Source organism: Cryptomeria japonica, chromosome 5, assembly GCF_030272615.1.
Source record: "Cryptomeria japonica chromosome 5, Sugi_1.0, whole genome shotgun sequence".
Taxonomy (NCBI): domain Eukaryota; kingdom Viridiplantae; phylum Streptophyta; class Pinopsida; order Cupressales; family Cupressaceae; genus Cryptomeria; species Cryptomeria japonica.
In genome coordinates, this window is record NC_081409.1 from 284,714,751 (window position 1) to 284,730,185 (window position 15,435).

The 15,435-nt window shown below is 32.2% G+C and overlaps 1 protein-coding gene across 1 annotated transcript; it reads right to left on the reverse strand.

The window, feature by feature from the left end:
* Positions 1 to 6,777: 6,777 nt before the first annotated feature.
* On the reverse strand, positions 6,778 to 8,905 carry LOC131875877 (uncharacterized). Its single transcript, XM_059220582.1, has 3 exons — positions 8,830 to 8,905; positions 8,578 to 8,731; positions 6,778 to 7,261 (listed from the first exon to the last, which is right to left on the reverse strand). The coding sequence occupies exons 1-3, from the start codon at positions 8,903 to 8,905 to the stop codon at positions 6,778 to 6,780; spliced, it is 714 nt and encodes a 237-aa protein (XP_059076565.1).
* Between the last annotated feature and the right edge of the window lie 6,530 nt (positions 8,906 to 15,435).

A 15,435-nucleotide genomic window follows, 5' to 3' on the forward strand; every position in this document is an offset into this window, starting at 1 on the left:
TAGAATCAACAATTGGGCAGAAAAATAGGGAAAAAGAGAAAAATGGCTAGCAGGTTTTAGACCAAAGCATTCCACCATTGACCATTGCATTACTCTTAGACACTTTATTGAAAAAGTCTGGGACTCTCGGACGAAGGAGGCTTTTTGTTGCTTTGTTGATTTCAACAAGGCCTTTGACACTATTCCTAGGGACAAACTGTGGAGAAGAATGGAGGAACTTGATATTCCTAATGAGCTTAGAGTTGCTATGCATAAACTTTATGATCAAGTTAGAGCTAAAATCAAAACAAAGGAAGGAATGTTTGAATGCTTTAGCCCTAATATTGGAGTTAAATAGGGTTGTCCTCTTTCCCCAAACTTATTTGGCCTATATATTGGTAAACATGAAGAGTGGCTAAACAAGTCTTTTGGGGAAGGCAACCAACTTGCAGGGTTTGTTGTGAAGTTGCTTCTTTGTGTGGATGATCTCATCCTAGTTGCTAAAACTGCCAGGTATCTGAAGGACCATTTGAAGGCACATGAATATTTTTTTTTCTAGAGGTTGGAATGCAAGTTAATACCGGCAAGATGAAAGTAATGATCTTTTCTCTTAAAAGAAAGAAACAACGAAACTATTTCATGTTTGCAGGCTACCCTTTGGAAATAGTAGATGAATACAAATACTTGGGAATCAACTTCCAGAATAGTCTCAAGTGGGAGACTTGTAGATAAAAAAATATTTAGGGAGCTTGGAAGGCCTCATACCTCCTGCAAAATAAATGTAGGAAAGTGGAATTATGCGATTGGAAAACTATGAAAACTCTCTTCGGTTTGCTAGTTACTCCAGTTGTTCTTTATGGTTGTGAAATTTGGGAAAGTACCATGTCAAACCACAAATGGAGAGAACTTGAAAGAATCCAAAATCACTTAATCACAACAATCTCAAGATCAAGTCAACAGTTCCCTATGAGATTCTTCTTGTTGAAGTAGGGATGTTTCCCTTAGAGGCCTCAGCTATAGTTTGCTTGATGAGTTATTTAAAAAAAGTTAAAAACATGGATGAGCATCGTTGGCCCAAAATGGTGGTTGAAGAGGAGTTAAAACGGATGAAGAAAACTTGGAAGAAGCAAAATATTAAATGGACCAGCAAGTGGGACATCAATTTGAAAGATTGTCCAAATAACAATGAGGGGATTAAAAAGTTCATGTTTGAAAAATTTAGAACCGTCATGTGGACAAAGCAGGTTGGCCGAAAAAGAGTTCATTATATCAAAGAGTTTAACCAGTTGGGTGAATATGGGGATACAGACTATCTGAGGGTGCCAATTAAAGGAAAGGCTAAATTGCTTGTTGCTTAGATCAGAACTGGGTCCCATCATCTAAGATGCATGACAGGTAGATGGATGGTTCCAAAGGAGGTTGGGATGAAAGAATTTGTCTTTTTTGCAATAAAGGGGCAGTCAAAACTTAATGGCACTTCATCTTTGATTGTGCGGCCTATGACAATATTCGTATATAGTATGATTAAATTTTGAAGGGGTCTAGTCTAAAAGAGATATTTGAAGAGGCAAAACTTCACAAGACTGCTGGCTTATTGATCAAGATCCACAACAGAAAGGTTAACAAGAAAATAACTTGAAAATGGTTAATGATGCTACTCTTGGTCCCATAGACTAATGGTCTCGTGGACATCATTAAAACTCATTCATTCATTCATTGCCATGGACATATCTAAGACCACTAATATCACACCAAAAGCGTCTTCTCACCCATAAGGTTATATTATCCTTTACTGACAAGGTATTGGAAACAATATTTCATTTACGCCACACTTACTACCTATTTCTTCATGCAGTCCTGCATAGGAGGAGATCTAACACAGTATGGGGGGGTGTAAATAAAAATAAATATCCAGGCATTGACAGCGACCATAAATTTTGTTGCAAAAAGAGATCTTCTGTTTTATTTTTCAAACAACTCTGTTTATTTATTTATTTAAATTCTTTGAGTTCCACCCAGCTACACTAACTTGAAGTGCAAGAACAACAATCAGAAAAGGGGTTTGCAAATCTGTGATATACTTGCATTGCTTAATAAGCTACCTAATTGTAACATGACTGCATAACAGGCTTGTTGTATCAGGCGACAATGGGAGATGGCAAGTATGGCATAGACACTCTTTGCAGTTCAAACTAAATCATTTTATCTGTGTCTAAAGAGGGCAGAGTAAGGTGCAATGGCAGACACTTTGAATGGCCTACTCTTGCCAGTTTTTGTATTCATAAGTTATTTTTGACTCATTTTGCATTCGGAAAACATTTGTGGTTCTTTCAGCACAAGAAATACGATGTGGGTTATGTATCCTTGCAAACCAGTAACATTTTGCGTCCTACAAGGTGTTGTTTTTTTAAGTACCCGAGTCAGAGTTTTTCCTAATTTTTTTTATCTAATAGAAAGCCATGATTGGAGGTGAACTTATCTGGTAGTACTATGCGAAATCAAAATAATGCTTCTTAGCATTGAGAGTTGTTTGACAACCCTTATGTTTAATTATTAGTTGATTTAACTAAAGCATCTAAGGGAAAATCTCTGCTATATCACCAGACGGGATGACTTCTCTTGTCATTTACTTACATGTTTAGATTGTGGTTATTTATTTCTTGCCTATCTTCTATCTTTTGTTGGTACATATACGCAATGCACGGTAAACAACTATGTCATTTTAATTGCTTGTATTTTGATCAACAAACTATGGTGTTTCATATAGTTGCCCATCGTTTTGAGAATAAAATCGTGCAGGCCTATTTTGCTTTCCCAGCTTTTCATTTTATTTTATTTTAAGACATAAAGTTATGACAGTCAAACTTTGCTCAATATTAAAATAGAGAGTAAATTATCATTTTGCATTTCTAAAATAAATTTATGGAATCTTATCAAGTGATTTAAATCATAATTAAATTTGACTCCATCAGTATTCCTCTAACACACTCTCATCTTATTATTGTAATAGATGAAATCAGGAATTAATCAGCTGGTATTTATTTTACATCAACAAGGCATTTAACTTCATTCATGAAATTTATATACATCAAGCTTTACTTCAACCTCTACTACTCAAACTTAACATATCTATCTTATAAAAGAGAGAAACGGAGTGATTTAAATCAGTTACATGTATTAAACGGACAAACTTATCCTCAAACTTGGAATTGATATGTCTTATCCTTAACTATATTAGTTACCATATAGGTTACATTTCTTTCTCCATTCTCAAATATACAAATAACATTTATACATGAAAGAACTTAATAAACTTATAGAATTTCTAATTTTTGTTTCTAAAGATGCAAGTGTGAAATGGATGGTGACTAAAAGAGAACACTTGCTCTTGAATATATATTGCAATCCTCATTCTAAAACATAAATAAATATATCATGATCTATCATTTTACACATAGCCATATTTTCATTATATTTATTCTTGTGGAAAAGAATTCACAAATTCTTGCTCTTTCATTACACAATATTTTTTTTCTTTAACTAAACACTTTGAAAGATATTGCATTCATACATGATAATGGGAAAACACAAAAACAAGGTTTTGTCTCCTCCCAACCATAATGGCATCACGGAGCCTCGTAAGCTCTAGCCATACCCCCGAACAAGAAGATTAATTTAGACCCAAGATATTGGGGTCTCACACACTCCTTAAATTACTCTAATTAACTAAAACCCTTACATAACTCTAATAATTTTCTTCACATAAACACTACATACTAGAATTTGCAACTACATCTCAAAATTGTAACAATAACAAAATGGATTAGATGAAATGGAGAACTTATGTCTCTAAACCTGTGCATTTTGTCCCCCATCTCTCCAAGGATGGACTCTTTTCTTCCCTCCAATCTATCCTCTTTCTTAAAATCCTGCAAGAGTTCTCCAAATTGGAGAAGTGGGTGACAACCCATTCTGCCTTCACCAACTCAATATAAGAGAGATTAAGTTGGAAGAATTGGATGGGAAGGTGACACATGTCACATTCCCATCCTCTCCTCCATGAGGTCTTTTCTTTATTTAAGAGGGGACAAATATTAGGACACCCCACTCCCCCAAGTCTTGCCTCATAAATGAGGCATGGCGGATGGGATTGGTACTCTCAACTCATCTATCCTTCAAATTCGTCACTCATCTTAATGAGGACTTTTGGAGATTAAAACAAAGTAATAGGGCCTTTATTGGATGACTAATAGGTCCCCACCTCAAGGGTATGGACCTTGGAGGTCTATTTGTGTAGTTCAAACATTATAATTGACCCAAAAACTCTCATTAAGGACCCACCATAAATTAATCTCATAAACACATCTATACCAAATAATAGAATGTCATTTCCTTGTAAGTTAACAATTAGTTAAAATTATAACTTCTTATAAAGGAAATTTATTTGAATTAAGTATTTCTCCCCCCTAGTCCTTGTTACTTTCCTGCACATAGCAAACACATTCAAAAACATAGTTAGACCACAATAATTATTCATATTATTTTCTATCAATTTATCATTATTTTTACTATAACATACCAAGAGTATTTTCATTCAATCATCTCATTTATAATCCTCTAATACATCTAACCATATATTGAAGAAAGCATGTAACAGTTTGGGTTTCAATTAGTTATATGTGACGTGGGGTGTTACATCCCCCTCCCCTTATCTTTGACTTCCTCCTAGAAGTCACTATAGTTTAAGAGTATAATTCATACTATAAGACAAATTCATTCATATTCCAATCACTAATCATTTTTTATGAGAAACTTAAAAAATATATCCATTTATACATATAAGAGACATTCCTTTCATTATTTATTCATTAATAAATCTATTTAACAAAACTTGTAGCATAAATCAAGTATCCATTATATTCATACTACACATAGTGTTTGCATCATCTATACAAATTTTCAATTAAAAAGGAAACCATCTATCTTACACAATTGGGTATCAAAAGACCTTACAACTTTTTCTTATGCATTACCCTCTCATTGTATTATAAACATAACTCATGATGTTAGTGCCCTTTCAAAGCATCATATTTCTCATATCAAATCATATCTCAAGTAAATTAAAACCATCCACTTTTTACCATTTTTACCTCATAGTACACAATTAATCCACTCCACATTTACTTATAATCACAATAAACATCACAATTCAGCCATATATTACTTACAACACATTCTTACACAATGGGGCTTATGAGGATGAATAACCATTAGTATCATAATCATAAGGAAAGATAGTCTCAAGGCCCTTCTCTAAGGACCTCTCCATGTGTTTCCTTGTATCTTCCTTTCATTTGTATAAGGGGGTTAGCCTCCAAAAGAAAGATACCTCATAGAAATTTCATAGGGGGAAATGGATTTTTGACCTTCCCATATCAGTCCCATTAGCCACCCTTATGTGCATAAAGAAATTCCCCACCTCATCTATTCCCCTATACAACCTATATATAATAATAGGGAAAAAAAATTGGTTGTGTTTTGCTTGATAATTTTTGGGCAGCATTACAATATCTATGTTTATGGATGTATGTGTGGTGTGTGTGTGTGTGTGTGTGTGTGTGTGTGTGTGTGTGTGTGTACACACACACACACACACACACACACACACACACACACACACACACACATATATATATATACCCATATGTATTTGTATATGTATATGTACATGTACATGTACATGCATTTGTATATGTATATATATACATATGTATATACATACATACATACATATATATACATATATACATATATATATACATACATACATTATATGTGTGTGTGTGTGTGTGTGTGTGTGTGTGTGAGAGAGAGAGAGAGAGAGAGAGAGAGAGAGAGAGAGAGAGAGAGAGAGAGAGAGAGAGAGAGAGAGAGAGAGAGAGAGAGAGAGAGTTTTGAATTGTCTTTGTATTCTTGTTTTTTAATATAAGATAGTTGATTAGATATTGTTTTTTATTACTTTGGAAAGGGAGGGCCCTTTAACCCTGACAAAATAGAAAAAATAGAGAGAAGACAAATTGCCACTAGCATCAGATAGCCAAGCATACATAAAGCACTGAAATAACTATCAAAAGTAATAAAAAACAAGCATTCCCACATAGCTAAACATTATAACCCTATGAAGCCTCTTACTATTCATAATAACACTATAAAAATATAATTGAAAAGAGTGCATAATAGTTTCAGAGTACTTAAACTAGATTAAAACTTCTAACATAATGCTCATAGGCTTATTTAACCACAAGTCCATATTAAAACTAACACTAGCAACTTTTGAAATAAACCCTATCAAGAAAAGGAACCAACCTAGTCGCATCTTAGTCATCCTTAATGAGAATCCAGTGTTGCACAATTCATTGCATCTACTCCTCCAAGATATCAGGGTAATGTGTGTGCTCTATCTACTCTACTTCTTGCAAGTTGTCATCATTTTTCAGCATTTTTTATTTCTTCTTCATCCTACTCTATTGCGAGATGAACCCCATTGCCTCTTTCCTCATGACTCTGTCAATAATGGGACATAGCGAATTCAAGCTCTCTCGCATATGTTGATATCCCTTCCTATATTCCTCCACCTTTTCTTCCAAGTTCATGACCCTAATATAGAGGTCAGTTATCTCATTTTTCTATTTTTTTACAGTAAAATTTTGTTTGTCTATAGGAGAGAATTGAGGACAAGGCACCATTTCCTCATCCTCAAAAGTATTTCGAGGCAAGGATTTTTGTTTTGAATCCTCCTTATCCTCCTTTTCCCTCATTCAAGTCCTCTGAATCCTCCTTAATATCATCCCCTTTTTCCTCCACTTCGTTATCAAATTCTAAATCCATCGAGCACTCACTAGAGAAGTCATCATCATCATCATCATCATCATCATCAAGGGTAAAAACCTCCATCTGATCAAGGGACTCCTTCTTTGTTTCAATTTTCTCTCTGTTGTCTTTGTTAAGAAGACAAGCTGACCTTCTTTCACTAGAACTACCTTCTTGCTTCTCATTTCCATGCATGTCATCTTTTTCCATCTTGGAATCATTTAGGTCAAGGTCAATTGTAATTTTTTTCTTACCAGTCTTTTTCACGTTTCTAGCCATAGTCAAGTTGTGTTTCAGGGTTCCGCTTATTCTTTTTTTAGGATTAGTCTTGAGCATGGAAACTTCTAGGGCTTCAGCTTCCAGCTCAATAGAGGGATTTTTTCTTTTGAAACTGATAACAGGGGTGTTTTCACTAGAAAACAAAGGGTTAGTTTATATGAGCTCAATTCTAACAGAAGAGTGTTGGACCTCATTTCTTTACTCAGAATCCCTAGGGAGGGCTAGCAACTTGCTTTTGTGGGGGTAGTGGTCAAACATGTACTTATATAGGGCATAAATTAGCCCTTGGTTAAGCGGTGGGTTTGCACCCTTCAAAATGCTGGCAAGTAGTGAAGTGAAAAGGTAGTATGACAAGTTAATTCTTTCACCATGGCTTATGCCATTAACGATAGGGAAACGGTAGTCACGCATAGTGGTGTATCGACCCTCTAAGGTAAAGTATTTCATAAGAAAATAGCCAACAATAGGATAGAGTTTAGGAAGGACTGGGCGATCATACCAATGATGGATTAGATATTGTTGTATAGATATTTATATTTATTTTTGTTTTGTGTTCTTCATTACTTCCTCCTTTATTCTATTTTGTTGTAGGTTTATTATAAGAATAAGTGAGTAGGGCATTATATTGGTCTTTATTTTTATATATTAGGGGTTTTGCTTTTGTTATTTATTGGCCTTTTGTTTCCCTTGGTCCTCATGCTCACCCCCTCTTCTCTCCGATCACCTTTTCTTTATATTGAAGCCTTGGTCTACAACTATCTATCTTACAACTACTTGAGCCCTCTTGCATCTTGATGATGGATCTCAGGGTGTGATTTGAAACATCGATGGTTAAAAATTCTCACATAATCTAATCCAAACACTGAATAAAATATTTGAATGGTTTGTGAAAATCCAATAGCTCTCATTTAAATATTATTTATTCATGTTTATCCATAATGAATATTCACACAATAAAATTATTATCCACACAATAGATACAAATAATGAAAAACACAACATAAATTCATATTAAATTGATAATTATTAATTAAAACATAATAATTTATTAACTTTAATTTTAAAGTTAAAATTAAAATTTGAATATAATTATGATATTTAAGTTTACTATTTTAAAAAAAAATTATATTTTTAAAATTATTCAAACATTAAGTTAATACGTAACACTTCACATTCTCATTTATTTATATAATTGAAAACATTCAAATTGTTAACATGCAATTTACATAATTACGATACTTTCTCTACTTATATAATAATAAAAAAAATTACGCATTATTATTTTAGTAAACTTATGTTATTATTTAATATTTATTCATCATGCTTACAAGAGCAATGGTTATTCGCTCTGCGGTTTCCCACCACAGAAGAAGCACAGAAACTTGGTAGAATAAATGAACATCTTAGCTAGGACATTTTGAATAGCAAAAACAAACCAATGATGCGAACGTACTATCAGGATCCCAGTCGCACTCTCCAAAACCCATATGTTCTACATTTATACATATGGCGTTGCACTCTCCTTTCCTCCATGCCACGCATCCCCCATTAAATTCATTAGTCGCGTATCCCCAATACCCGGCGTGGTGTTGGTTATCACAATCTGATAATCATCACCATATTACAAATCAGTTAGTTCTCCACATGATATCAAAAAATAAAACAATTTCAGAAGAGGAGGATAAATATGATTGATATTACCATACACATGAGGAAAAGCAAAAGGAGGCGTGAGCAACAAAAACAGCACAAACACGTAAATGCCGTTCTTCGTCATCTAAGCAAGGAAAACTGCAGATGATGATCTATTCTCTACAGAGGGGTATGTAATGATAATGTATACGGCTTATATAGCTTCCACACCCACTCTTCTCCTCCGTTTGTTCCACACAATTCTTTTTGGAGTATTTAAACATACGTCCATATCACAGAAATATGACTTGATTTTAATCGTTAATATCTAAATGTTATTAGATATCATAAGGGAAATACAAATCTTTAAAGATTTTAAGCGTTAATATCTCGAACCTCTTTTTTGGGGTGGTGGCTTGTCTTATTTGGCATCGGCTTAATGCTTCTTGTTTAGGTTTGGTAGAGTGTTTAGTCATTTTCATAGATAAATGCATCGTACAGAGCAAATCAAGTTCTTAAGATATTTTCTTTGTTTTTGGTTCTATTTTTTATTTGATTCTTTTTTCCACTTTCTTTCGTTCTTTGGGTTTATGTTATATATTAATTTTAGTTAAAAAATATTTATTTATTTATTTATTTTTTGATAAAAGTGGATATACCACTGAATTATGTTAATATCTAAATGTTATTAGATATTATAAGGGAAACACAAATCTTTAAAGTTTTTAAACGTTAATATCTAGAATCTTTTTTTGTGGGAGTGGCTTGTCTTATTTGGCATTGGCTTAATGGTTGTTTAGGTTTGGTTGAGGGTTTAGTTATTTTATATGACTTGTATCATAGATAAGTGCATCGTACATAGAAAATCAAGTTCTTAAGATATTTTCTTTGTTTTTTTGTTCTATTTTGTATTTGATTCTTTTTTCCACCTTCTTTCTTTCTTTGGATTTTATGTTATATATTAATTCTAGTAAAAAAATATGTTTTATTATTTTGGAAGTCATTAAGCAGTTGGCACTAATAAGAGAACCCATCAAGTACAATTTAATCAATCTTATATAACTAAATTACATATTTTAATATGGTGGAGTGTAATATGGACCACACAATCATAAAAATTATATCAATTTTTAGTAGCCTTTATGTTATCCATCTACTTATTAAAATGGACATGAAACCAAAGCTTTATCTTTTGAGGCAAATTGAACAAACTCTTGCACCATTATTTGTATGTTCCTTCTAGGTCTTGTTTACTAATTTAATAAGCATATCTAAGCTAAAAAATTATATGTATATCTAGCTTTTGTTGTATCTCTACATTGTGAGATGGTTAGTGGTAGGTAGGATGGATCCTTTAAACTTTTTAAAAAATTCAAGCTATTACATTGTTCATGCTCTTGATTATTATTCAGAGGTAACTAATGTTATTATAGATCATCATCATGGAAATTTTGATGTATCCACCATTACACAAGACTACCAAGACTTTCAAGACATGTCACTCTATCAAGCACTTGGAAAAACATTTATTAGTGTATTATATACTTTTCTTATTTGAAAGGAAAAAAATAATTCATACTTTTATATGATAATAATACTCAATGTACATGTTAGCCAAATTTTTAGTTGACATCTTTGAAATAGGATCTCCAAATGTACAAGTTTAGAATGATTTTCAAATCACTTGTGAAAACCTATAAGGGAAACTCATATTTTTCATGATTTTCCTTAAGATTTTGATCAGTACCTAAATTTTTAATGGATCATTAGACAAGAATTTGCTTCTACAAGTTTTGAATATTCATATTTATTGATTACTTGCAAAATAGGGTTTTATCTAGCAATGAGCATTTCTTTTACTTAAGCTAGTTTCCCTAGCACAATAGGTTGTTCTCTTCGGTATATGTTATTGAGCGGTGAGAATCAATGTATGCCCTTTTTATTAAAGCACCTTTCACAAGTAGCATTAGGTGTTGAAAGAATGAGATTTTATGGTTGTTATTGATGTCAAACTTAGATATCCATATGGATTCTAGTCTGAATATGCTCTTCGTTGTTGCAAATTTAGTTTGGTATTTTATTATTGGTTGTAATATTTTGATTCGAATAGTTATTTCTATTTTGTAGCAATATGACTATCTATTAGACTAGTCTAGAAAGTATTTGGTGGCCTCCAAATATGTTCCAGATTATGTTGTGGTTTAGTGGAAATGATTTTATGCATCATTCAGTATTCTTTGTATGTTTCTTTAGTGGATTTTTTGTTCCACGAGAGAGGTTTGTTGATTTATATGTCGGATATTAAGTTGAGTTATAAGTTTGATGTGTCCAATTGAGCTATCTTGTTTGGGTCATGTTCTTTAGTCCATATATGCATTGGAGAATCAGTTAGAGAGTTGTTATGGGTCTCATCAGGGCATGTGGAGATCTATGTGAGATATTTTAAATTGAAAGATATTTTTTGGTTAACTCATTGATGTCTATACATTACATTTGGTAATGACTATGGAGGATGTGTTGGCATGTCTAGAACATTGGACATGTCATGGAAGGATGTATTGTGATATATTTGGGTACCCTCTTTCTCTTGGAGTGGACCGATTTGAATATTTTTGGTTCGAGTCGATTATTTGGTGTATTAATGTTTATTCTATTGTTGACTGACCCTAAATTAAGTTTTGAATGATCTATCTCATACAATGAAAACTTTAAGAAACCTCCTTTCAAAAAATTATATAAAATCTTGGTGAATATTTAAATTTTTTTAAAGAAAAATAATAATTTTCATTTGAGAATCGTTCCTTTTTTATAATGAAAAATATTAATTTTATTGGTGAATTTTTTTATATCAAATTTTTTGGTAGAAAATATTGGCAAATATTGGAAAATAATAAGTGTATGCATTAATTACTATTCCACATCCTTTCATTTAAAAAAAAAAAAATTATAAAATGGTAGAGGTCTGAAGGTGAAAATCATTAATGAGTTTAATGAGTAGACTCTAATTTATTTAGTTTCTACCATTAATTTAAAATAATCTAATAGCCCTCTTTGTATTTTGTGAGATAAAATGTACCAACAATTTGTAACACTCATGGGGCCAAAAATTGCTTTTAGACCATTGATTTTCATTGAGGTCAACAATTCAGAAGAAAATTCTACTCCCATTAGCATTAAACTTGTAGGTACAATTTACCTCATGGAATATAATGAAGGTTACTAGATTATATTTTAAACAAATGGTGGAAACTAAAGATTGTTGGTATAGCCTTAAACTAAGTAATAATTATTATATATTATTGACAAATTAATTTTGATTTGTACAATAAATTATAAAATGTTGGTGAATCTGATCCAATCATGTACTGTATGGTGTCGAATCTTTGAGTTAAAAAAATTAATTAAATAAATTCTTTGGCGATTTAATTGACACTAGAATAAAAATTTGTAAAAATGTGTTGATTTGAATCACCTTAAAAGTTGAACTTATTAGCAAAATTTTGAATCCCGAATTTCAAAAAATAACCAATTGGTGAATATTAGCCATTAAAAATTTCATTGATCTAGTATTTAAGGAATGTGGTTGGATAAGTTGTATGATAGATTGTGTCTGAATTAATGAGAAGAGTATCTGAATAATATGCAAGTAGATTTGAGATAAGAATAGTGAAAAAGTCAAAGCTTTAAAGGTGATATATTAAGTAAGACCATGTGTTGTGATCGTAGTGGTTATTAGAAACACTGTCAATGATATTGGTCATGTGATCTAGTTGTTCAAGGATGATTTCATGTTTAGGAGATCCTTCTAATTTTTAGTTCTACTATTTCCTTTGTTGATGAATTACAGTGGGCCATTAGGCATCTGATTGTATGTTCACCTAAAGAAATGAGTTTGAATTGTCCAAATCCTTTTATCTTACCCTAAGGTAGTGTGCCTTATCCTTGCAATTCCATTAGGTATTGTTTCTCTTTGGAATTGAACCTAAAACATTGTAATAATTTTATTCATATTGTGAGTTAGATTCTCACTATGGTTTTTCCTAGTTTGGTTTTGTCATGTTAATTTGGTGTTCATAAGGGGCCCTCTCTATACTCTATATGGGAGGGCACTCGACCACCTATCTGTAGATTTGAGGAGGGTGAAGTCCTTTATAGCCACACTCGATTAATGAATTGAGGGAATTGATTAAACTTCAATGGATGCCTATAGATATAGGTCCCCTAAACCAATGGATAGAATTCCATACCATGCCTGTTGTATTAGTAGTATAGTAGGGAACGAAGGCACCGTAACCCCTATCTCCAACTGAAATTCAATCTGAAGCTCATCGTTGTGATTCAATAGGTTGATACCATATACTCTTGGCACTCACTACTCATTCGTCAACACTGACACTCACTCCACATCATACTTTTGTCACCCTTGAACATTCTATAAATAGCACACCTTCGACACTCACTTGGCAGAGTAGGGAGAGGGGTATGCTAAATGGCCGAAAGATACATAATGATCGAAGCTCGAAACAGGATTGATGGTTGATTTTCATGTGTTGATGGTTAATGTGTTGTTGCAGTGCTATTTGATGTTGTTTATAACTAAACTATTTTAAAGTTCTAGACTGATTCACCCCCCCTCTTAGTTGTGTCGTATGTTCAACAATTGGTAAATGAGAACTAGTTCCTCTTTGCAATGCCTAATCACTTGAGGTAGATATAGAATGGAGTAGGAACTTCATCTTAAAGCATCGATGTTTGATGGAATAATTTTTTCTTGTTGTAAAGATAAAATGCAAACTTACTTGGAGACTTTGCAAAATGGAATCTAGGATATTATCAAGAATGGTTAGTGCATTCTCCGAATGGGCCTACAGCCCTTGACAAACTTTACATTAAAGAGACAAATGAAAAAGCTAGAAAAATACTTATCAATTGTCTAAGTGATGTAGTATTCGATAAGGTTAAAGGACTTAAAGAAGCTAAGTTGGTCTGGAACAAGTTGTGTTATGCATTTGAATGTGATCCTAAGACAAATCAAGCTAGGATAATCAATCTGAAATAGAAATATGAAATCTTAAGGATATTTGATGATGAAAGCATTGAGAAATATATACATACAATGAATGATACTACTGAACCTATCTAAGTTGTTGGTGGAACTTTAAAAGAAGGTGATCCCATCAGAAAGATCCCATTTATACTGACTAAACCCTACAAATCAAAGAAGTCTGCAATTGAAGAATGTCATAATTTTAGTCAATTTCTCAACTCATTGAGGCATTATTTGCTTTTGAAATTTGAGAGATGGATGATATAAAAACCTAGAAGAAAGAAACAACATTTATCATTTGAAAAATATTAGATGATGAACTTGAAATAAATGAAAACCTATATGATATTGAAGAAACCTTTGTAAGAAAATTGAAGAGAGGAACTTGAAAGTACAAAGGTAAATTTCCTTTGAAATTCCTTAATTGTGGTAGAATTGGTCATTATGCTTCAAAATGTATGTATAAGAAAAATTACAAAATATATGATGATGACAAAAAAAATTAGATATAAAAAATATGTTCTTAGGAATAGAACAAATAATAGAGATAAAGGAAAAAAGAGCTTATATTCTATGGAGATAAATTCATCTCAAAATGAAAATGGTGACGACTTGAATGGTTTATTTTTGGATATAGAAGAGAAGAACAGATGTAGGTTCTAAAGACCAGAAGGAGAGGAAAAGTTAGCAAATGAGAAGACCACACTACATGCTAAGGTTGAACCAAGAGCTTGGATCATTGATTCTGGATGTTCAAATAATATGACTGATGACAAAGAGAAATTTATCAATATTAAACAGTATGATGGATAAATTGTTAAATTTGTAGGATACGAACCTGCACCTATGTGTGGAATAGGGAGTATCTTAATTGATGGTAAGAATAAAACTAATGATTTTTACTATGTTAAATCTTTGAGACATAATCTATTGAATTTTAGTAAGATGTACAATAAAGGTTATGAAGTTTTATTTAGTAAGACTGTATATGTTATTAGAAAAGGAAAACTCATTATTTCCAAATGTACAAGTTTAGAATGATTTTCAAATCACTTATGAAAACCTATAAGAGAAACTCATTATTTTCATGAGTTGCCTTAATATTTTGATTAGTAGCTAAATTTTTAATGGATCATTAGACAACTATATTCTTCTACCACTTTTGAATATTCATATTTAGTGATTACTAGCAAAATAGGGTTTTCTCTAGCAATGAGCATTTCTTTTACTTGAGCTAGTTTCCTCAGTACAATAGGTTGTTCTCTTGGGTTTATGTTATTGAGTGGTGAGAATCGATATATGTCCTTTTTATTAAAACACCTTTCACAAGTAGCATTCGGTGTTGAAAGTATGATTTTTTATGGTTGTTATTGATGTCAAACTTAGTTGTCCATATGGATTCTAGTCTAGATATGTTGTTCGTTGTTGCAATTATTTTTTTGTGTTGCAAATTTAGTTTGGTATTTTATAGTTAGTTGTAATATTTTGATTCGAATAGTTATTTCTATTTTCTAGCAATATGAGTGTCTATAAGACTAGTCTAGAAAGTTTTTTAATGACTATAAGAATATTTTGCATCGAACAATATTTTTTGGTTAACTCATTGACGTCTATACATTACATTTGGT